This window comes from Balaenoptera musculus, chromosome 5, assembly GCF_009873245.2.
Source record: "Balaenoptera musculus isolate JJ_BM4_2016_0621 chromosome 5, mBalMus1.pri.v3, whole genome shotgun sequence".
NCBI lineage: Eukaryota > Metazoa > Chordata > Mammalia > Artiodactyla > Balaenopteridae > Balaenoptera > Balaenoptera musculus.
The window spans coordinates 68,638,122-68,662,602 of NC_045789.1; the positions used below are offsets into that span (position 1 = coordinate 68,638,122).

The 24,481-nt window shown below is 41.6% G+C and overlaps 1 protein-coding gene across 1 annotated transcript; it reads right to left on the reverse strand.

The window, feature by feature from the left end:
- Positions 1-34: 34 nt before the first annotated feature.
- Positions 35-5,801, reverse strand: SLC10A4 (solute carrier family 10 member 4). The gene is made up of 3 exons (XM_036852366.1): positions 5,007-5,801; positions 4,012-4,222; positions 35-1,055 (listed from the first exon to the last, which is right to left on the reverse strand). The coding sequence occupies exons 1-3, from the start codon at positions 5,600-5,602 to the stop codon at positions 543-545; spliced, it is 1,320 nt and encodes a 439-aa protein (XP_036708261.1). The 5' UTR covers positions 5,603-5,801; the 3' UTR covers positions 35-542.
- Between the last annotated feature and the right edge of the window lie 18,680 nt (positions 5,802-24,481).

Consider the following 24,481-nt stretch of genomic DNA (forward strand, 5'->3'; position numbering starts at 1 on the left):
TCTCTGATTTGATACAGGCTGGACAATAAAATACTATATTTCATTGTTTAATAGACCTGTTTGGGGATTTTTCTGAATACAGGTCAAATTTTAACAATGTCAAGTATTTATAAGCTGAGCAAGCACACTTTTTTTTTTTAAACAACAATTACATTAAACTCAATTATGCTTTACAAATATAGCGTGTTTTTACTCATATAAGATAGTGCATCAAAATTCTACATTTCCAAGACCCTGTTTTCTAAGAGTTAACATATTTGAAACAATCATAGAAATCGGTAATGGTGAAAAACCAAAAAGCACACTTGTTCAGGCGGCACCCTAGCAGTCCCAGGTGCAAGTTATATTACGACATTGATTTGTAATTTATGAAAACGCTTGGTTAATATACCAACGCAACCTTATGGTGGGCAGATCAAAATTGTTACATGTATAATAATGTGAACCAATTGTTCTTCTTTATGTAAACCATAGACACTACCACAGACCATAAACATGAAGTAATATTTCAGCAAGATAAACTCTCCTGTGTATCTCCATATTTAGAGTGAAGTCTGAGTGGTTTCCATCATAATTAAATTATCTGCTTTCACTGTGCCATAGGAAGTGTCTGCCATTTCCTCTTCTTTTAGTTTCTTATAAGAAATATCTGTATCTTCATCCTCATCTAGAGGATCTTGCTTGTACAATATTCCACTCCCATACATTTTATATATTAAAACAAAAATCCCTGCTTCTGCAGACTGGAAAAGGGCATAAAGCAAGGGAAACATGTACATACTTCCTATGTTTTGCGGTGGAAAGGCCAGTTTTAGAATGGCGGTACAGAGCTGCACGTTCTGGCTCCCTGTTTCCAGGCACACAGTCCTCTTGCAGTTGGGTGGAAGATGGAAGAGAGTAGCTAAGCCATAGCCTGAGGCGTAGCCTGCCAAAGGCATAAAAATCGCTACCACATAAACAGCTGCAGGAATACTTGCCAGCAGTTTGGGTCCTAACATAGTGCAGGTCATTATGAAAAGGACCACCAGCGTCATTAGCAGAGACCACAGGGAAACCTAGTAAAAGAACATGGATAAACAAGCCATCAAAAATAAGATAGTTGAAGAGGGATTCAGGCAAGGGGATCCTGGGCTCTTGGAAGAGGAGAGTCATCTAGTCTGACCTCCCACACAGAATGGAGATCTTCGCCATTAAAAGTCTTTGACAGAGTATTTCTGAAGATGGGTAGATCACCTCTTCAGGAGGCATCCAGGCCACGTCAGACAGCTCTAATTGTTTGGCAACCTGTCTTTATGTCTAGTGACAATTTGCCTTCTATAACTGCTAGCCATTGTCTTGGAAAGGCCCTCAGGAGCAGCACAGACCAGACAGACTGCTCCTCCTGCAAAACAGCCTCCAAAAGTTTAAAAACCAGTTATGAGGGGAAGGCTACTCTTCTCTGGGGGCAGACTGTCCCAGGCTTTCAGCCTCCATTCCATAACTCTGTTTTGGAGTCCTGACTGTTCTGAGCATTCGTTTAATTTGTGAATGTGCCTCTTAAAAACAGAGCAGTTAGAACTGAGCCCAAGACACCAGGTATGGTCTGATGAATAGAGTGGACAGATGGGCACTGCTTTCCCTGAACAGGACCCAGTGTTTTCCATAAGAAATTAGTTCTGGTTTTACACAGGACATAAAAGGCTATTGATTTATGAAACTGAGTGTCTGATATTTTTAACCTTCAAAACACTTTATAGCTCAGAGAATTGTTAGCAATACCCAAACAGTTACCAACTCTTAGATTAGGTAAGAGAAAAGAAAAAAATGTAAACATAAGATGTGAGGAATTCTTTGTAATCCTGCAACTCCCTGCTTTTTCACCTGTTCATGAGAATACTCCCACATGTAAGTCTCTAATGACGCTTAGGAATTATTATATATAATAGAAGGATTTTAGATAAAAACAATTGACTGTATAAAACAGTGTGTCATCTTGATGTCCGACTGGTACATTTCACTCATGCAAATAAGACAGGCTTGTAAATAGTAAGGTGGAAACCTAAAAATTCTTCTCCTAGTTCTCCTTCAGATCGGTAGCTTTTTTTTTTAATGGGGGAGGGGATTGGGTGGGTGTCTGTGAGGGAGACTACAGATCCAGAACAGTTTAAGTGTTGTTTCTGGTTCCCTAGATATCTGGGAGGATACCCCTTTGGAGTCTATGGGATTGGCATATACTTTATATTCTTTAAAAGATTATTCAAAATTTATCTGGGCTGGTCAAAAAGTCTACCCTAAATGGTGCTGAAGTAATTATTATATAAGATACTCATGTTACAAATGTACAATTAACAGAAACCAAACTTTTATAAATCAAAACTTATATTAAGTTTCAAAGTGTGTCTACATCAATAGCTTTGAGAGGAAATCTGATTCTTCGTTGTGAAAATATTGGCTCTAACATTTCCTTTGAACAAGTTAAAATCATTTGGGTGAGCACTGACACTGAATGCTCATTTGAAAGTGTTTGCAAAAGTATAAAAATATTATGAAGTGGATCTTAATGAGAGTGCTGGCAATGGAATAGGTTCAGCTTAAACTCAAAGTTACACTATCTTATTGAATTGTCTGTTATTTAAATATGTTTACCTGTTTTTAGCATGGAAATAGGTTATTTGACTTTCTCTTAGAATTCCCAAGGTTTTATAGTAAATGCCATCACATTAATAGTATTACCTTAATGATCAAGCTTAGTAAGTTCTTAATGATCTCAAGATGATCTATAGATATATTATGTATAACATATAACAAATATGTATATTTACATGTACATATATATTTATTACATTCAGAGTATATATATGCTTACAATAGAGCATAATTTTTTTACTCAAGGCTGGATATATGTACTGAAAAGAGCCCTCTATTTTTCATATTAATAAAAGTTAGCCCCTCTGTATAATCAGATTACTTTGGTATAATATAAGTAAAACACAAAAGATTGTCTTCTTAAATCTACATAATTGAAACATTAGAGTGATCCTTTTTCTCCTCATTGTCTGAAGGAATTTGCATGTACATTTTACACTAATTAGACTAATTCGTTATGTATTTTATTTGATTAATTTCCTAAAATGAGAATCCTGTTCATGATTTACTCTTATTTACTACTAGTTTTGAGTTTTCAAAGAAAGTTTAATTTAGAAATATTTAAATTTTTTCTCCAATCAACTATTACAAAATCTCTACTGCTACCAAAAGCATCAATATTTTAAAATAAAGCAATTTTGGAAATATTGCACAAAATAATAGAAATCCCATTCTTCTACTACCTTTAGAAACCGTATGAAATATTGCAATGGGGAAGGAAAAAGAAACACAAATTTAGTAATGTGAATATATTCTGCATTATTTACCCAGGACCTGATTTTATTTTGTGCTTTAAAGCCAATGTTTTGTGTATTCTATTATATTCTACGATGTAATTTTTTTACGATGTAATTTTTAAATTACTTTTTGTCTTATTAGTGTAAACTTACTTTTAGAAAATTAATGAAACATTTTAAAGGAAACTTCTACAGAGTTTCTCAGAATTAGAGTTCCACTTTTAAAAAGTAGAGTACTGTAATGCATTTCAAAAGTACTGCACAAATCCTATTAATTTTATTTCACCTGCTTTGATTTTTAGTAATACATGACTTCTTAGTGGAAAACATATTGCCATTTAATTGCACTGTCATCTTTACCCCCCATGATCTGTTTCCTCCTATGAATACTGATAGTTCTCTTATGCTGTTTTAAATTAACCCGGTGTCTTAATTAAAGCTATTATTTTTGAAGTTCCAAAAGATGGAACGGAAGTTATATTTGTGGCATAAACTTTTCTTTTTTTTTTTTTAAGTTTATCCATGCAAGGGCTACCCAGTCCTTTTCTTCCTTACTTCTCTTTCCCAAACTTCTCACTGTTTCAGCCGTGGGTCAGAGACCAAGGACTCTCTACGTGTGTGAAGTATGCAAAGGGAAGAGTGACCTTACCTTCACAATGTAGTCAGCCACCCGGCTGTATCTGTAGCGAATGAAGACGCCCAAACCAATAGGGATGAGAGTGCTGCAGAGAGTCAGGATCACTGTGCCTATGGGCAGTAACTGCACCAGAGGAGTGTTGATCCAAGGCCGGCTGTAGATCCACAGGCACAGTGGCATCAAGACCAGGGCCAGGAGCGTGGAAGAGATGGTCATGATGATGCTGCAGAAAAGGGAATGGACAGAAGTCGGAATGGGCTTTGAGCCAAGGAGCCTTGCTTGAACATTGGGTAGAAGAAAACGGGGGAGCCTGCAAGTCCCCCAGCTTGAAGTCAGGGAAGAACCTGCTTCATCCCAGGGGAGCACCAGGAGAGCAGCATGGCTAAGCCCAGCTGAAACATGAACTCCAGGCAGGAGAAGAAAAATCTCAGGACTGCTGCCCTCTGCTTTATACAGCCTATTGAGCTGGTTACAGTCTGGATGACTGTGAGGGCAAGGAACATTTTTGTTTTCTCTTTAATCCTCCAAAGCACCCTGTAAGGCATGGTAAAGCTACTGAATACTACTTGTTGGATTAACCTCAATTATATTGTCTTATATATGAGATTACTTTCTTTATTGGAGCCAATAGTCCTATTTTGCTTTTACATTTCCCGTGAGTCCTGGCTTCAGACTTCCCAGTTACCTTTGTCTTCCGGGGCCTACAAACCTGCACTGACAGCCCAACACTCAGGGAGGGTGGGGAGGGAGCTGTGGATGAGACCCCAAGACCCTCAGAGCACCTCTGTCCCTGTCTAGATCTTCTCCCCTCCAACCCTACCTCTTCATGTTTGCCTGGACTTCCGAAGCCCGGGCGTCCCCATCATCTCCAGTTTCTTCTCCCCTCTTCCGCGCCTCATTCTCCCCTCTTCCGCGCCTCTCCTTCCTCCCTCCTTGGTCTTGAACGCATGGCTGTACACGCGGTTCACTGGGAGAAGAAAGATGCCTACCGGACAGCAGCTCCGTACCTGAGGTTCATGTCGCCGTCAACCAGCAGGGACATAAGGTTGGAGAGATTCCCGCCGGGACAGCAGCCACATAGGAGCACCGCCATGGCGGCCGACCCGTCCAAGGAGAAGGTGAGCGCCAGCAGGAAGGCCAGCAGCGGCAAGAAGCCGAACTGGCAGAGCGCGGCCAGCAGCGCGCCCACCGGCCGACGGACGTGCGCCCCGAAGTGGTTCACGTCCACCGTGCAGCCCAGGCCCAGCATGGTGATGCACAGGGCGGCGCCCACAAGCACGTTCAGCCCGTGGTTCAGCGGCGTGTCCCAGAACGGGGGCTCGTGGGCGGCCTCGGGGTGAGCGAACGAGGTAGGGCTCGGGCCGGCGGCGCCACCCGCGAAGCAGCCGGCCGTCGGCGTCAGGGTCGGAGTGGGGCCGGGGCTGAAACTGACGCCGGGCCCCGGCGCGACACTGAGCCCGGGGCTGGGGCCGGCGCTGGAGGCGGGCGCCAGGGGGGCGTCTGGGCCGGGGCTCAGGCTGCTGGCGTTGGGCGACAAGGTGTAGTTGTCCGGCTGCAGCGAGGACGGGTCGAAGAGCAGGGTGGCGTTGCCGGTGCCGTCCATGGCGCTGTCGGCGGGAGGCTGCGGGTCTGGCTCCTGCCGCCCTGCGGATTTCTCTGCCCTCCGGCCGCGCGCGACTCTGCGCCTTCGGTCGCCACCGCCGTCCGTCTGTCTGTCCGCCCGTCCGCAGCCGCCAAACGGGACTCGGTGGCAAGGCCGGACTGCGCGCGTCTGACGTCCGGGGCAACGGGTCGGTGCTCGGCTGGGGGTCGGCCGAAGGCCGCTGGCTGGCACTTAAGAAAGCGCAGCCCCCGAGGGTGAACCCAATCGCTGGGCCCCCGCGCCCGCAGGCGCCGCCCCCGCCGCCGAGTCCCCTCCTTTTAATCACCAGTAAGTGGTTCTGTTAGAGTGTAGCCAGGGGCGGAACAAAGACCTGACAAAGGACAAGAAGAAGAAAAAACCGTGCCTGGCTGCTGACCAAGTTCTCTGATGGGCTGTGCCTCTTTGATAATGAAATCTGGAGAGCCAGACATACAGAGAGAGAGAGAGAGAGAGGAGTTTGTCTATGGACGCACATACATCATACACACTGTTCAAAGAGCCTGCAACCGCTAGCATCCCGAGGGGTGCCTGACTTAATAGGAGCTGCTCTCTGGTAGCAAGACACAATATCTGGTTTTAACTTACAAACAATTTTTAAATAAGATTTTTGTGTTCCAACTTAAAGTAGAAAGTAATAAAAATATTGGTGGGGTTTGAGCCAGGTCTTGTGCATGTGTGTGTGCATTATTTCATTTGATTTTCTCACAGCAGAGCCGTGGGAGACATACTGTTAGCTCGATTTTTCCACACCAGGAATCCGAGGCACAGGGAAATCTCAGCCTCATCAGCCAAACCCAGAAGCAGCTGGCTCAGTGTGCGCCGCGATATGGTATTAAAGCGTGCATTGAAGAGCTCTGCTAAGTACAGTCTCCGTGAAAAATGTGTATTTGGGAAGTTATTGGCAGATGGGGAGAGGCTACTTCAGTGGCCACAGATTTATGAAGTGTTCTGAGTATAGCCCTGGCCTTAGGATTAAAGGACTGAAGAGAAATAAAGTTGTGAGATTCCCTGCTTCAGACAGCTTTATCCCCAAACAAATCAAATGCAGAGTTCTTGGAAATGTTGACTCAACAACTTTATGGGAGTCTCTAGATGCATCTACAAAGGAAAGGGACTTCTCTTCGTACCAAGGAGGCAGAGCCATTGGAGAAGGCTGTGACCATAAAGTGATAGCCAGTTGATCTGTGAAAGCCAACAGTGGGAATTTCTAGGGTGAAGTCTTAGCCCATGGTTAGTCTGTGTGGAGCCAAGATCCTAGAGTGAATTCTTCCTCGTGGAAACTTGTCCCTACCCCGTTTTCTGACACCAGAGGAGACTGGGTGACTTCCATTTCCCAATGGTGGACTGAGCTCGTGGTGTTTATATTTTCTCCTCCCCAAATCTCAGGAAAATGACAGAGAATATGAAAAATATGATTAAATTCACAGAATACTGCACTCAATCACAAATGAATAATTTCTTTCTTCTCCATCAGACCATACATTCCATGAGGGCAGTGCTTCTGCAAGCGTTAAAGAAAATAATATACCCTCATACTTCCCCAAAACAATAAACCCAAGAAAACAATGCAGTAATATCTGTAGAGCTTTGAAGGAAGTGGGATGTGACCAAAAATATTCCAAGATTTCATTTAGGCTTATGTGCAGATAAACAAAGAAGCATGCTACCCAAATACTTCGGTTAAGTGAGTATATCCAGGGGAGACATGTGGACAGACAGACAAGATAAGGAGGAGGACTGCGGAACCTTTACATTCTTTGAACCACAGGATGAGATAAGCCAAGAACACAAATGGCAGAGCATGAGCTGAAGCCCAACTCTGCAGACACCACTCCAATTTGCCCCCTCCTTGTGTTAATGATATTAAAATCCACAATCAAATTAAGTAAGCCATAGTTAGAGGGAGGCAAACTCATCCAACTAGCTCCTCTTGGGGTTTGGGGAGGGATACGGGAGGCGATTTGTGCAGTGGGTGAAGAGCAAAAATCAGAAAGTGTTGGGCTTGGGTTGTAAGTCAGCAGGATCATGCTCAGCCTGCAGCCTTGAGGACTTCTTGGGGCCTGCACACCTGGTGTGATTGTTGTAAATAAAGCAGATGTTCTTGCCTCCCCTCTTCCTTCTGATCTCCTTCACTATTTAGGAGAAAAGCCCAGGATTAGAAAACAGAGCTAGTTCTCCAGATGAGGTGATTTTGGCAAGCTGGCATGGGTCACTTCGCTTTCTCAATTGCCTTACCTTTACTCTTGCTGCCACCAAGGAGAGTCTGGCCCACCCAGAAGGGAGAAAATACATAGAAGGGAGAGATGACAACATAGATGGAAAATATGCCATTTGGGGGAAAATAAATTTAGAGCCTTCTTGCACAGCATACACCAAAATTAATTCCAGATGGATTAAAGAAATGATAATAATAATAATAATGGAACAAAATGTTGGAGAAAAATATTAGCTAGTATTTATCTCATCTTTGGATAGGGAAAATCTTCCCAAGCAAAAAAGTAACAGAAGAAATCATAATGGGAAGCTCAGTAGATATGGCTATATAAGAATTTTTACCTTTGGTGTAGTCAGGAGAGCATTTAAAAAACTAAAAGCAAACTATAAAATGAGAAAAATATTTGCAACATATGTAAAACCAAGAGCTAATATCATTAATTTATAAAACAGTTTTACAAATTAACAAGAACAAGCAATACAATAGGGAAAAAGGCAAATGATATGAATAGACACACAAGATCACAAAAAGGAAAGGCCAAAGAAATTAAACTGAAGCAACTATTGGATTGGCCAAAAAGTTTGTTCGGGTTTTCCATAAGATGTTATGGAAAACCCCAAACGAACTTTTTGGCCAACCCTATAGATGCCATTTTTCCACTGTCGGAAAAAACTGACATAAATTATATTATGTTATGGTGGCAAGGATACTATCAACTGCATACCCTCTCATCCTGCTAGTGGTGTATACTTTCTAGAAGAAAACTTGATGTAGATGACAGTAGTCCTAAAAATGTGCATCTCCTTTGATCCAGCAATTCTATTTCTAGGTGTTTATCCAAGAAAACAATCAGGGAATTTAAAAAAAAATGAGAGCTACATTGAATGCTTACATACAGACAATCTACTAAGCTTTTAATCATGGATCATCTCACTCAATCTTCATAACAGGCTTAATGAGGTTAGAAATTTGCCAAGTCAAAAAAAAAAAAAAAAAAAAGGAGAGAGAAAAAGAAATTTACCAAGTCACCCCCTAGTAGGGATAGAGCTAGGCTTTGAACCCAAGTTTTTGGATCCCAAAGTCTGTCCTCCTAAACCGAATACGATGTAGTTAAATAGGAATAACCTTAAATAAAGTTACCATACGATCCAGCAATCCCATTCCTGGGCATATATCTGGAAAAGATGAAAACTCTAATTCAAAAAGATACATGTACTCCAGTGTTCTCTGCAGCACTATTTACAATAGCCAAGACATGGAAGCAACCTAAATGTCCATCGACAGATGAATGGATAAAGAAGATGTGGTACATATATACAATGGAATATTACTCTGCCATTAAAAAGAATGAAATAATGTCATTTGGATAGGCCTAAGCAACATGGATAGGCCTAGAAGTTATCATACTAAGTGAAGTAAGTCAGACGGAAAAAGACAAATATTATATGATATCACTTATATGTGGAATCTTAAAAAATGATACAAATGAATTTATTTACAAAACAGAAATAGAGTCACAGACATAGAAAACAAACTTATGGTTGCCAAAGGGGGAAATGGGTGGAGGAGGAGGGATAAATTAGGAATTTGGGATTAACAGGTATACACTAATATATATAAAATAGATAAACAACAAGGACCTATTGTATAGCACAGGGAACTGTATTCAATATCTTGAAATAACCTATAATGGAAAAGAATGTGAAAAAGAAGATATATGGATATATAGATATAGATATAACTGAATCACTTTGCTGTACACCTGAAACATTGTAAATCAACTATACTTCAATAAAAATAAATAAATAAATACAAATGTACTAATACAAAAGACTGCTATGCAGATGCTAAGAATCGTGTTTACAACCAGAGTTCCTAATCTGGTCCAGGGTGAATATGTGACCCTCCTGAAATAATGTATCAACTTCTCTATATATGTACATTTTTTTCCTGAAATGTGAGTTCATGACTTTTCTCAGAGGGTCCAAGACCCATTTTGAGGAATATTTAATGACAAGGGAGGAATTCCCTGTTGACATAATCTTAAGTGATAAAGCAATTTAAAAAGCTATAAACACATATTAACATACACTTACATTCTAGTAAGTATATTAAATATATGTAAACTTAGAGGGAATTTCTCCAGTGTATATTATATCTGAGTGGTAGTATTAAAAGTGATTTTTATTTTCTTCTTTGTGTTTTACTGTGTTTTCCAAATTCCTCTGTAAATATATTTTATAATCAGAAAAATGTAAATGTTATTTTTTAAAGCTTAAAATCTAGAGGAAAAATACATTCCACAAGTATCAAAGGGCAATTCATGTAATCAATCCATAGGCCATAGGTTGATAGAGAAAAATAGGCAAAAGATACAATTTACAATAGACAAATTACATTCTATTTATTAAATAGGAAAAGTTTTACCTCACTAGTATTTAAATAAACATAAAATATGAAACTTCAAAAAAAGTCAAATAGCGTCTCAAAGTAACAACATTTAATGGTGGAAATGCAATAGAAGCACAGCTTTGATGGTAGGAATTATTCGATACAACTTCTGGGGAAAGCAATTTGATAATACAGTTCTGATGGACATTTTTTTTTTTAATTAGGATTATTTCAAGTGAGGTGCCAGAAACACTGACTCCAATTGGTTTAAGCCAAAAAGGGAATTTAGTGACTCATGAGAATGAAAAATCTCCTGGTGTGGCTGGCTCCCAGGTTATAGTGAGGACTGGGTCTCTGTCCATTTCTCAGCTCTGCTTTCTACTATGTCATCTTCATTTTTACGTTCACTTTCTCCCTAGGGGGCTGGACAATATCCACCAGCTCAGAACCACCCATGGAATGAGAATGCTTACTTCCCAATACTTTTCATAAAAGTCCTGGGATAAATTTGACCCAGGCAGAGGAACTGTGCCTATCCTTGAAAAAGTTGTTATAGCCACAAGATGGAATGCTCTCCCTTGAACTTGGGGGTTGTCTCATCCCCACTCAAGACACATGAACTCAGATTTGGGCCAGGGATTCCCCAAAAGAATATTGGGTGCTGTTAACAGACAGAGGAAAAATGGATTTGGGGCTGGCAGAAACATTAGATGCTCACTCTGCTGACTTAGAGAAATCATCTGAATTGCAGACAATTTATGCAGGAAGCTAAAATAAGACTGTGGCAACAGGAAAAAAAAAATTAGAAAAACCTAAATATTCAGCAATATGCAATTGGTTGAGTATATTATGCTTTATTCATATAATAGAACAGTATATACTATTAAAAAGCTTAAAAATCTGATAGGAAGAAAGTTAATTATATAACAGAATGTACGTACAGTTTGGCCCCAATTTCTTTAAAAATATTTATATATTTGCATTCAAAAAGATTGGGCCAATGTATTCAAAATATATTGGATGATGGATGATTTTTGCATTCTTATACTTGCTTTATCTCTACTCTCAGCACCACCCTCTCAAAGAAACTGAAATTGTCAAACAAGTAGATGGAGTATATAGTAATTTATTGTGTTTTAAGTAATAAAACACGTAGGTTTTCTAATTTCCTTGAAGCAACTTGAATTGCAATAACATTTGGCCACTTTCGTTGAAAGGAAGCGGGAAGATTTTCTTTTAATAGAAGCTGTCAAATGGGAGAGTTGATAGGAATATTCCTCTCAGCTGGTTTGTACCTAAAAGCAACATGGCCTGGTGATTACGCCTGATTTACATAATTAAGCCTATTTTACAGATAAATGTCAGTTTCTCACAGTGTTAATCAGACTTCGTAACTAGCTAATGACAGATATAACCAAGGACTATCTTCTGTGTCCAAAACGCATTCCACACTTAAAATGCTGGTCTGCAATAAAGGTTTCCCCACTCTCCCAAAGCAGAGCTTCCTACGAAACCTTTGATAAACCAAAATGGCATAAAGCAAAGAAGCACTTACCTTAGGATACATCTTGCTAACGGTTGTACGAAGTCAATGGAGAAAAAGCACAGACGCTGACACAGTTCACAGCTCTGGCGGCCTGATGCTGAGTGCCGTTCCCGGGAAGGAGCTTGGCGGGGCCACTCTCGCTGCTTGGGGCACGCACTGCCTCTATAATGGCTGCTGCAAAACCCACGCTATTTTCGCTTTTCTCTTCTCCTGAGAGTGAAAATCCTCTTTGGATTTCTTTTGGTTAGCGAAAACAAGTACTACTGATAGGTAGGGCTTTCGTAAAAGTGAAGTGGTGTAAAGTGAACTTTGGAAAAGTGGGGGACACCCGTATTACATTTATGTAACCGGCATGAAAATCTGAATATTTTAAGCCTGGATTGTCGCTCCTGGTGCGTGCAGGCACGTTGAAACCTGCTGAGGAATGTCTGGGTGGCCTGGTGCACCAGGCAGGCGGAGGTCATATTTATGGAAGCCTTACTGATAGATTTGCCAGATGTAGCAAATAAAAATATAGGCTGCCCAGTGAAATTCGAATATCAGATAAACAATAAAGTTTTTGGTATAAAGATGTCCCAAATATTTCATCAGGCAACCTTACCTGGAGAAAGAGGATGATTAGAAAACGGAAACGGAGCAGTGGCCTCTGGGGGCTAAGAGCTCCACGTGGTTAGGAAGCAACCCCCAAATCACAGGGAACAAAGGGGAGGTGCTAGACTCGGGCTAGGGGTGCTGCCTGGGGATTGATGAAGAGACAGCGAGGCCCCTCCTCCTCCGCTGAGGAACTTGGCCTGGTTCCAGGTGGAGAGAAGCACTGGAGTTTCCAATTAAACATGTTCTGTAGCTGAACTCCAGCCTCATAGAGCGGGAGGAAGCCACTGGCATACACAAACACTATAGCAGGCAGTAGTCTGGGAATGAAGTGCACGTTAATTAGACACTAACAGAGTGGCTCTAGGGAGGGCCAGGAAGCCATGAAGGAGGCCCCCGTGAGGACCAGAGGAGAGAGGCGGACTCCAAGATGTCAAAGTGGAGGAAGGTGTTTGTAGACACTCGACCCTTATGCCACATGGTCACTCCAGTGTAGTGGATCCCAACTGTTTTGCTCCCCAGTGCTCCTCCCCTCTTCTCCTGGAAGATAGACCTTCCTTTTTGGGGGGAATTGCACGTCCAACAGCTCTTGTCATAAAGTCCAAATGGCAGCCACTGCCTTCCTAAAGGACCCCCACCTCCGAGCTGTCAGGGGCTGGTTGAGGAATGGGCTCCCAGACGCATCTTAATAGAGTTTGGAGCAATCCTAGGCAGGGGGTAGGTTTTAATGTCAGCTTCTGAGGAGAAATTCACTACAGGTAAAACTGTCCTTGAAAATCCTTTAAACACCCATAACAGTATACTTTTTTTTAATGAAGGCTGCAGTGACAAGTCCCCCCAGTTTTGGAACAGATGGCTGTTTCTTCAGCTGACTACCAGATGAAGTAGCCGGCTTGCATTTCAGGGTCAGGTTATATGAAATGACTCTCTGGGCCTTTGCTCCAGGTTCTCAGGCCATGACAAGCACTGGGCCCTCGGGCACAGCAGATGCTCTTCTCCATGCTCACATCCACTGTACTCAGTGGCCGGCAGTGTCACCCACACACAACCACCCTCTCTCTCTTATTTTCCCCCCATTTAACTCTCAGACTTGAATTTGTAAATGTTAAAGTGTGTATATGATGTGACTCCAGGAACCAACCTCTTAACTTTAGTGACTGGTCCAGAAGATGGAAATTGATCCAACCCAGGTCAATTAGGGTTCTTCCCTATGATTCTTTTTTTTTTTAAATGAGAGTCACAGGGAAAAGCCCTTTCTTCACATGTTAAGAAGTTGGGAAGTTGTGAACCCAGAAACTGATACTAACCATGGCTCCATTTTGTAAAACCACCCAGCTTGGGAGAATAAAGCCAAAAATAAAAGCCTAAATAAAGCAGATGAGAGGTGAAGAGAGAAAACGCAGGCAGCACCGGGTCCCTGTTCTGGTCCTTCCCAACAACACTCCTCACCTTCCTGGTTATGTGAGCTGATCCGTCTTCCTTCTGCTACATTGTTTGAGGCTTTGGTTCCTTGTGTCCTCCCATGACTTTTTCCAGCCCATCCTACTGGCTCTGATAACACGTCAGATCTCATCCAATAGTCATCTTTGTAAAAATACTATCTCATCTGCTCTCCAATCACATGATTCAATGCACACTTCCTAGTCCCTACAGAAGGCATCCATTGAGATTTGATTTAATCCAGGTCCTCCTTTGCATGTTATCTCAAAGTCTGTACCAGAGGGGCCCTCAGTATTCTACTCACCTCCTCAGTGATTTAATAATAGGGGTTTGCTTTACAGGAGAAGATTGTTTAGACTGTTTTCTTTTTCTTTTCTCCGCTAATCTTCCATTCTTTAACCAGTCCCATCCTTGTTTTCACCTATGCTTTAACTTTCCTATCACTGTCAACTAACCTGTAAGGTGAGAAGTCTGTTGCTTTCTTGAAGCTCTAATATTTCAACGTGCTTTTGATACATAGAAGACTTTCCTGGGGACTTCACATAGCAGTCTTTGTATGGCATAAAGGCTTGTATCAGGAGGCATTTGTCATCTGATAAACTGAAAAGAAATAAACAGTATCTTACAGAGCTCTAGCAGGATATTAAACTGAGAATTTATTTGATCTAAACATGAAAAACTCCAGTGATATTTTTAAAAGCTCCCAATGGAAAGATTACCTCTTGTTAACCAGACAACACGATAAATAGCAAAAGTGAAATTTAAGTTTTATTAAAATTAGACACCACTAATTAGTTTGAATTTGGTTTAAAAAATTTTTTTCCAGCACTCCATACAAAGTTGAAGAAAACATTAACATTTTTGAATTTAGAAAGTGTTATTTTGAAACATTCTTTAAAGCTGGATTTCTCTTGGAATAATTTAAAGCATCTTGCCCCTTACGCAAGAAGCAAATCATGAAAACAACCTCTTACTCACTAATTTAACCTTGGTAAGTAGTGATATGTGTTGGTGGAATGACAGTGAATGCTGGTTTCTCTTTCCTAAGAAAAGACTGAGGTCTGTTAATAATTTTATACTCCATACGTTCTTTTCTTACTCTCAATATTGCATTAGTCTTGCCATCCAAGAGATCTGAGAATTATTACCCCTGGATGCTGCTTTCCAGTATGCCATTACTATCCATTGCCCTACTTTGTCTAGAATATTGACTGGGGGAGAGTAGATAAGGTCACTGCTTCCCCCACACTGCTTCTGCAAACTCATGCTTACAGGACGTATGGGGCTGGAGGTGGGGGGATTAAAAATTGGTACTAGTATTTTTATTGTACTTGTTTTGACTCTCTCCTAACTGATCAAATATAAATGAGTTTTCAAAAAATCTGATATTTTGGAATATATATGACACATATGTATATATGTGTGTGTGTGTATATATATATATATACACATATGCTTTCTTCTATTACTCTAGACCCTTTAGAATTGTCTATAATTAGTAGACATAGATTCTGAAAATTGCAGAGTTCTTTTTGTAATATTGTATTTTAAAATTTTATTTATTTATTTTTGGCTGCATTGGGTCTTCGTTGCTGCACGCGGGCTTTCTCTAGTTGCGGCAAGCGGGGGCTACTCTTCGTTGCGGTGCACGGGCTTCTCATTGCAGTGGCTTCTCTTGTTGCAGGGCAGGGCTCTAGGTGTGCAGGCTTCAGTAGTTGTGGCACGTGGGCTCCGTAGTTGTGGCTCACGGGCTCAGTAGTTGTGGCTCACGGGCTCTAGAGCGCAGGCTCAGTAGTTGTGGCGTATGGGCTTAGTTGTTCTGCGGCATGTGGGATCTTCCCAGACCAGGGATCGAACCCGTGTCCCCTGCACTGGCAGGTGGATTCTTAACCATTGCGCCACCAGGGAAGCCCCTGTAATACTGTATTATAATAACTCAATTCAACAACTGTGTATTAATCTCCCAACAATTTTTGAGACAGTAGGATGATAGAGGTGGAAATATGATCTGTTTCATATTCTCAAGGACCTTGCTGCTCCATCTAAATATACAGCTAACTGTACTGCAAGGCATACTGTGATGAACTGTATATATTCAAGTTCAAATAGAGATGGTGGTGATAAACTGTGGCTGTGGAGTCTAAGCCTCATTAACCAACGAGTGCTTAGACTTTCAATCTGTGAAGGAAGGGAAGGACATTCCAGAGAAGAAGAGCTTGAACAAAGTCATGGGTACATTACTTCCTCAGAGCAACAGAGACTGTATACAAAGTGGCAAGGACAGGAAACAAGATGTGGAAAGGTGGGTAGTAGAGGTAAAGTATCTAAGCCCTTTATTGCCATGTAAAGATCTTGAACTTTATTCTGTGGACAGCAGAAAGTCAGCTAAGTTTTCTATGCAGGGAAATGATATATCCAGATTCAAGACTCAGAAACACAATTCCAGAAGCTTAGGGTAAATGAACAGGAACAGGCATAAAGAACAGTGAGAGAGTCAAGCTAGGAGGCTATTATGATAATGCCAATGGAAAATAATGGCAGCTTATCCTGGAAAATAAGCATGGAAATTGAGAAAAGATATAATTGTAGTGAAGGAGAGAGATGACTTAAAGCAAAATTAGGTTTTAATTTGGAAGACTGGGTGCATGGTAATAACATTAACTGAGCTACAGAACATAGGCAAAGTATTCAATAGCAAGTTTGAGACTCGGGTTTTAAATACATTGGGTATAGGATGTTTGGATCATCCAGTTGGAGTCTAATACGCAAATGGCCTTTGGTTCTGAAGCCTAAGACAGAGAACTGGGAACAGATGTAAATTAGCAGTCAGACTTATAGCAATTGTCGCACCTACCTCCACTTTCTGATAATATGATTGATTCGGCTAGCTGAAGATCTTTCTTTTACAAAAAACACCCAGATACGCTGCATAAAAGATAACAAACATCCTTTTAAAGGCACAGATAAGTCCACAACAGAGTAATGGAAAACCTCCATGTACATCTAACGGGCATTCCAGAAGGACTTATGGAAGCTGGAGATGGGGGCAGAAGAAGTAATATTTCAAAATGTAATGGTTAAAGATTTTCTAGACTTGAAAAAAGACATGATTCCAGACTCAAGAAGCATAATGAGTCCTGAAAAGGGTAAATAGAAATAAATCCATACCTAGACACATCATAGCAAAAATGAAAAAAAGAGAGAGAATATCTTAATTACATAACTTTTGGCTTTACTTTTCTCATTTTTAGATAAGATTAAGCTGGATAATATGTAAAATCATTCATTTAGCGGATATCTGGGTGAATATCAGGTATTAGGGATGTAAAAGTGAGGGAGACAGCTTCTGTAAAAACAGTGCCTTCTCTCCACCACACACTTCTATTTTTGTACTCCATCTATATTCTTCTTCAGCCTCTCTTGTGTGTCCCTTGTCACCTCCTTAAATGTTGCCGTTCCTAGGATTCAGTCAGGGGCTCTTTTTTCCTCTCACTCCTCACATTCTTAGATGACTTCATTCATTCACCTGCCTTTAGCCCTGAACTGTAGAGACTGACTCTCAAATCTCTACTTCTAGCCCCAACTCTCCTCTAAGCCCCAAACCCATCACAGATACTGCAAACATGGCATAAAGCAGAATTCATTCTCTCCAGCCCAGTCCTCTCTTCTTGACCTCAGTTAACGGCACTGCCGTCATCAGTTTCTCACCTTTATGGATGCGTTTCCATAGACGGAAATACATCTACTCCTTTTCTTCATCTGGTAATAGCCAGTTCATCCCTCAAAATTCACTTCAAACCTCACTTCCTCTGTGAGGCCCTGTAACGTGACTTTGGTCTGCCTGTGAGTAGGGTGCCGTCTTCTCTGGTTCCCCAGGTTACCATCATGGCCGCCCCCACCCGTAATGTTTTTTTGAAGTCTACCTTCTCCAGTAGACACAGGTCTGTAGCAGCGGGAGCTAAGCTAGTGCTGTTCTGTGTCCTGAGCAATGCCTTTGTGTGGGTCCCATCTCGAAAGAGGCCCACTTTGAATACAGCTGAATGAATGGGCTGTGGGTTAATGAACGGATGTGTCTTATCCAACCAACACAGAGGGAATCAAGAGTGTGGCTTTACTGTAATACCGTCATCTTGTGACCACACTCACTTTGGTTAAATTGGCTGTGATTTGCAGTCTGGTGTGAAAATGGAAATACGCGCAGAGCACACTAGTGGGTTTCCAGGCTGTCTGATTTCCGCAGCAGGGTGTTGCCAATCATTGTCATAAAGCCGTCGCAACAGCTCTGCTCCAGATGACCTGATGTGAAACTGTCTGGGCTGTGGGCTGGAATATTAAATGACGTTGTGTTTCTGCAGCTAGCTGAGCGCTTGAGTCACAGCCGCAGTAAAAATGTTTTAACAAAATTAAAATCTCTGTGGGGGAGGGGAAAACAGAATAAACAAGGTTGGGCAGAATGCTGAGATGGAACCAGGCAGGGGAGGGAGACATTGGTATTGCCTAATTTCTATATTTAGTTATAGTAGGAAAGTAGAGGTTGAGACTGAGAGGTCTACATTTGTGATTTGAAACAGTCTAAAATTTGCTCCCCATTGAACTGAAAAAAAAAAAAACAGACAAGAATTTTCTAGAAAATACATATACTAAATCAAAAGGGGCCACGGGGCAAAGCAATAAAAGCTCTCCCCTGCCAGAACAAATTGAAACAGATCAATTACCTCTTGTCACTTCCTATTTCCAAACTAATGAATTACTGTTTAAAAAGCCTGGCTCTGTGCGCTGCTAGGTTTAGCACAAAGACGGACATTTCTGACGTGCATCTCACGCAAATGGAAAATGCCTGGGGTGATAAATTGGTGCTGCTTCTTTAGGGAATCAACATAAATAATTCTTGTTCATAAAGAAAAACTAGAACTTGAAAAATCTTTATGGTAAGTTAGAGCCCTGAGGAGCATGTGCTATTTTATTTTTACTCAAAGGAGTATGTCTAAGTGTCACCTCGAACAATGGAAAGAAAATGGGATCTAAAATACAAGGTAGTTGGGGCTTCCCTGGTGGCGCAGTGGTTGAGAGTCTGCCTGCTAATGCAGGGGACATGGGTTCGAGCCCTGGTCTGGGAGGATCCCACATGCCACGGAGCAACCAAGCCCATGAGCCACAACTACTGAGCCTGCGCGTCTGGAGCCTGTGCTCCGCAACGACAAAAGCCGCGACAGTGAGAGACCCGCGCACCGCGATGAGGAGTGGCCCCCACTCGCCGCAACTGGAGAAAGCCCTCGCACAGAAACTAGGACCCAACGGAGCCAAAAAAAAAAAAAAAAAAAAAAAAAATTCTATGAGAACAAAGTTTAAAATAAATAAATAAATAAATAAATAAATAAAATACAAGGTAGCTTTCTTTGCTTTGCTCCATTTAAAAAGGAAGAGGGGCTTCCCTGGTGGCGCAGTGGTTGAGAATCTGCCGCCAATGCAGGGGACACGGGTTCGAGCCCTGGTCTGGGAAGATCCCACATGCCGCGGAGCAACTAGGCCCGTGAGCCACAATTACTGAGCCTGTGCGTCTGGAGCCTGTGCTCCACAACAAGAGAGGCCGCGATAGTGAGAGGCCCGTGCACCGCAATGAAGAGTGGCCCCCACTTGCCGCGACTAGAGAAAACCCTCGCACAGAAATGAAGACCCAGCACAGCCATAAATAAATAAATAAAATAAAATAAAAATTAAAAAAAAAATTTAAAAAGGAAGAAATATGTTCATAGCAGCACTATTTACAATAGCCAAGACATGCAAGCAACCTAAGTGTCCATCGACAGATGAATGGATAAAGAAGATGTGACATATATATTAATACAATGGAATATTACTCAGCCATAAAAAATGAAATAATGCCATTTGCAGCAACATGAATGGACCTAGAGATTATCATACTAAGTGAAGTAAGTCAGACAGAGAAAGACAAATGTCATATGATATCACTTATATGTGGAATCTAAAAAAAATGATACAAGTGAACTTATTTACAAAATGGAAATAGACTCACAGACATAGAAAACAAATTATGGTTACCAAAGGGGAAAGGGGGGGAGGGAGGGCTATATTAGGAGTTTGGGATTAAAATATACACACTACTATATATAAAATAGACATCCAACAAGGACCTACTGTATAGCACAGGGAACTATATTCAATATCCTGTAATAAACCATAATGGAAAACAATATGAAAAAGAATATATATCCGAATCACTTTGCTGTGCACCTGAAACTAACACAACATTGTAAATCAACTATACTTCAATTAAAAAAAAAAAAAAGAAAGGAAGAAATACGTGACTTGTTGTCCCACTGCTTTCCAGGCCCTGAGAGTACGAAGGTGAGTTAGCTGAGATCTCTGCAACTCACAGACAAATGTAAAAGGATGAGATAGGGCCCAACGGAGGGTATCGAAGACCAGCAAAGAGCGCAAAGGTAGGCAGAACTGCTGGACCCAGGAGGGACTAGAGGCAGGCACTGAAGGTCAGGAATCCACTTTTCGCAAGGTTTTAAGTCTGAAGGCTGTGGAGGGCTGAGTTTCTAAGCAAAGAGGGCTGTATTTTTAAGGAAACTCTGGCAGCAATATGAAGGCCAGTCCGAATCCATGACTCTTGACCCTCTTCCACCATGACATCCACGATGACACTGTCCCACTTCCCCATGTGTAACTAACATGGGGGCTTTCATCTTCAGGAAAGCATACTGAAATGCAGATGATTTTAATATAAATTTATCACAAACTTTGGCACTTTATTACTAAATTATTTACAATGTACCTCATAACTGATCATGACAGAGTTACGATGCCACAGCTCAGAACTGCTAGAGCAAGGAAGGTCATCTGTGTTCATAGACACCTGGGGGTCTGAAGGGAAGGCATCTAGGGAACTGGGGGTGGGGGCGGCAGGTTAGAAGACAGAGCCCGGACCCTCCTCCCCCCTCCCCACCCCCCAACACACACACAAAACACATTTCAACTAAAGCAGCTGCACCTTTATCTTATTATTGTAGGTCTTTCAGCAACATTTTGTTTCAATAAGATATATTCCACTGCTATGAAAAAAAACTTGTTTGCAAAAATGGATAGAAGATGGGAGAGATTGGAGGCAGATAAATCAAATAGGAGATAATTGTAATAGTCTGGGTGAGAATAATAAAACTGGTTCAGCTAAATCTAGTTGAATGGATGAATTAAACCTCATAAACCAATATGAATCATATTGCCTAGATATAAGGTATTTCCATGATATATGTAATAGGAAACCATGCCTCTAATTTATTTTGGCATGAGATGGGGTACAAATGAATAAATAAAATAAATGAGAATAGCACTTCTCAAACTTTTGTGTATAGACATCACCTGGAGATCTCGTTAAAGTACAGATTCTGATTCCCAGGGTCTGGGGCGGGACCTGAGATCCTCCATTTCCAACAAGTTCCCAGGAGATATGTCCTCCAAGGACCACACTTTGAGTAGCAAGGTATCAGGGAATCTACAGAGAATTCCCAGCCCGATGAAACAGCAGGGGTTTTGAAATCAGAGATGTTGGATTTAAGTCCAGGATTCACCACTTACAAATTACAGCTGACCTCTGAGTCTAAGTCCTCATCTAATGACAGTACCGGACTAGCTGGTGAGCGGTTGCGAGGATTAAGAAAGACAATACACATAAGCTATTAGCACAATGCCTAGCTCATAGCGAACATTTAGTAACCGGTAACTATTATTATTTTCTAAAAGCCAATTTTATAAAAGCGTGATCCACGAATCCCCTTTACCAGAATCACTGGTGGTGCTGGGTTAAGATGTGGACACCTGGACCCCACATCCAATCTAATGAATCGGAACCTCTGAGGGAGGACTGGCCGGCATTTTTAACAAATCCCTTTGCATACCAAAGCTGAAGGATCACTGCTGGAAGCTACGTGCATGTGTGGCTAGACTTGATCAGACCACTTCCAAATAACATTTATTTAGCACACAGGGTAGAGCTTGGCTTATACCATGACCTGGCTTCCTGGAGTAGGTGAAAGGTGAAAGGCAGTGTGGTCACTGGGCCACAGAGATTACAACGTTCTTAGAATTGAAGGAGAAATCTATGCTCTGCTTCCCTGTGTTCCGTGTCTGGTAAGAAGCTCATGGCCCAGGACAAAAAGTGTCATCTCCAGCCTCCTTCCCCCACTTCCCCACTTTCATGCAAGATTTCTCACAAAGATAAGTTAGGAACTGCATCTTTTCAGACCAATTCTGGGCAAAGCTGACCCTGGACTGAATATCAAAGTTGGTCCAAGTTATTTCTGAGGCCTTTCCACTTTGCCTTTTTTCCCCTTTATCCCACTTCTCAGGCCTACCCTCTCTTCTCACCCCCTAGTGCCATGTGCTACCTTGTTTTTCTAGACCCCACTGCAAGGTGTTCTCCCTCATCTACAGTCTCATCCTCCTTCCTACCTAGCACACACGCTACTTCGGTAGAGGTGTAGGGATAAGCAGGTGGGGAGGTGTGCATCCTTTAGAAGAAGTGGGTAGGCTGAACCAAAGTCCCACCTCGAAGGATCCGACCTAACTCCATGACTAGAGGGACCAAAGCTGGTACAAGCTACAGACAAAGCCAGGACTGTACTTAGGAAACAAGGTTAAATCTGCTCTAACACATGATTAAATGACCAGTGAGGTCCCCAGAATTACAGAGTATAACTTAGATGACTTTAGCCGAGAAAGATATTACTAGTTGTCCACCATAGCCATAGAAAAATCTCAAAAGTGGTCCAAAAGAAGATTTTTTTCCCGCTTTGCTAAATTCATTTTACTTTTTCATTTAAAAATTGTTTGGAGGGGATTCCCTGGTGGCACAGTGGTTAGGAATCTGCCTGCCAATGCAGGGGACACGGGTTCGAGCCCCGGTCCGGGAAGATCCCACATGCCGCGGAGCAGCTGGGCCCGTGAGCCACAACTACTGAGCCTGCGCGTCTGGAGCTTGTGCTCCGCAACAGGAGAGGCCGCGACACTGAGAGGCCCGCGCACCGCGATGAAGAGTGGCCCCCGCTCTCCACAACTGGAGAAAGCCCTTGCACAGAAACGAAGACACAAACAACACAGCCAAAAATAAATAAATAAATAAAAATTTAAAAAAAAAATTGTTTGGAAAAATTTCAAAATTACTTAAAAGTAGAGAGCCTAGCCCAGTGCACCTTCATGTCCCCAGGAGCAATTATCAGGACTTTTGTCAATCCTTTTTTTCCCTGGAATAATTTGAAGCAAATATAAAAAAGACCACATCATTTTGTCCACAAGTATTTCTTAGGTCAATACACTGTAAAAGATGCCTCTATTTGACATTTCTGTCCTCAAGAAGATCCATTTTTGATCAAATAAACTTTTCAATGAACCTGTTAGGGCCAGTTATTCATTTTCTAAAATCTCTTGCACCCATACATATTAGGCTAGGTAGTCAACAAGTTATTTGCGGCATTGTTCTAGGCTCTGGGGATGCTACTGCAGAGACTGCACTTATGTGTTTATTTTTAAAACATAAATTAGTTGATTTTAGTTGATCATAGAATCATACACTAGTAGATACTATTAGGAAGAGAAAACAGGATACGATGACTGGGCATGTGGGTGGGGTGGTTAGGGAAGCCTTCTCTCTGGAGGTAGCATTCAACTTGAGAACTCTATAAGGGGAAGGTGGTAGCCATGTAAACATCCAGGGGAAGAGCATTCTCAGCAGAAGGACAGTAACGCAAAGACCTTGAGACGAGAACAAGCTTGGCATGTTTCAGGGACAGAATGAAGGCACCCTATACGTGTTTGCATTAAATATGTGGATGTCTAATATCTCCTGAAAAATGTGATTAGAGCCTCATGAGAATTTGAACTGTGGCATTAACACATTATTAATTGCTTTTCTTTTAATTCAATGAGTATTAATTACCCCTCAGGTGGCAGGCTCTATGCTAGACGCAGATGATAAGAGGTGCGTTTGGAAGTGTTTTCCCTGAGTAGCTCATAACTGGTGGTGAAGACAGATATATCAGCACACAGATAAAGCAACCTTCCCAGTGAGTTACAGCCCTGGAGTGGGAGTGTCACAAGGGTCCATGGAAGCTCAGAGGAAGGTCTACTCCTCCAGGAGAATGCAGGAAGCTTTTACATAAGAAGTGACCTTTGCATTGAACATGTAAAGATGAATAGGATTTAAAAAGATGAATTGTTCCCAGCAATACTGTGGAATAAATATCCTAAAAAATCCTCTAGTTACAAAATACCAGAACTGTTGAATTAAATACAATAACTATCCTTTGAAAATCAGGAACGTAGAATGGTGAACCAGTGCTGAAATCCTTGCTTTATTGAAGGCATTTGCTGAAACTAGGAACCCAGAGCCCTTGGGTAAGCCTGGGTGGGGGCTTCTGGGGGACAGAACACAGGAGACAGGAATTGGAAGTGAGACACCCACATAAAGTTAGGAACCTGAAGAGTCACACCCTCCTCACAAAGGTAGGAGAGAAAACTCTCTGCCCCTTAACAAAGGCAAAGCATGAAAAAATGTAACTTGTTTGTCTCAGTCCTGGTGCTGGGAAAGGAAAAAAAAGGAAAAGATAGGTCTCCTGAGAGAAGTAGTAACCAGAAT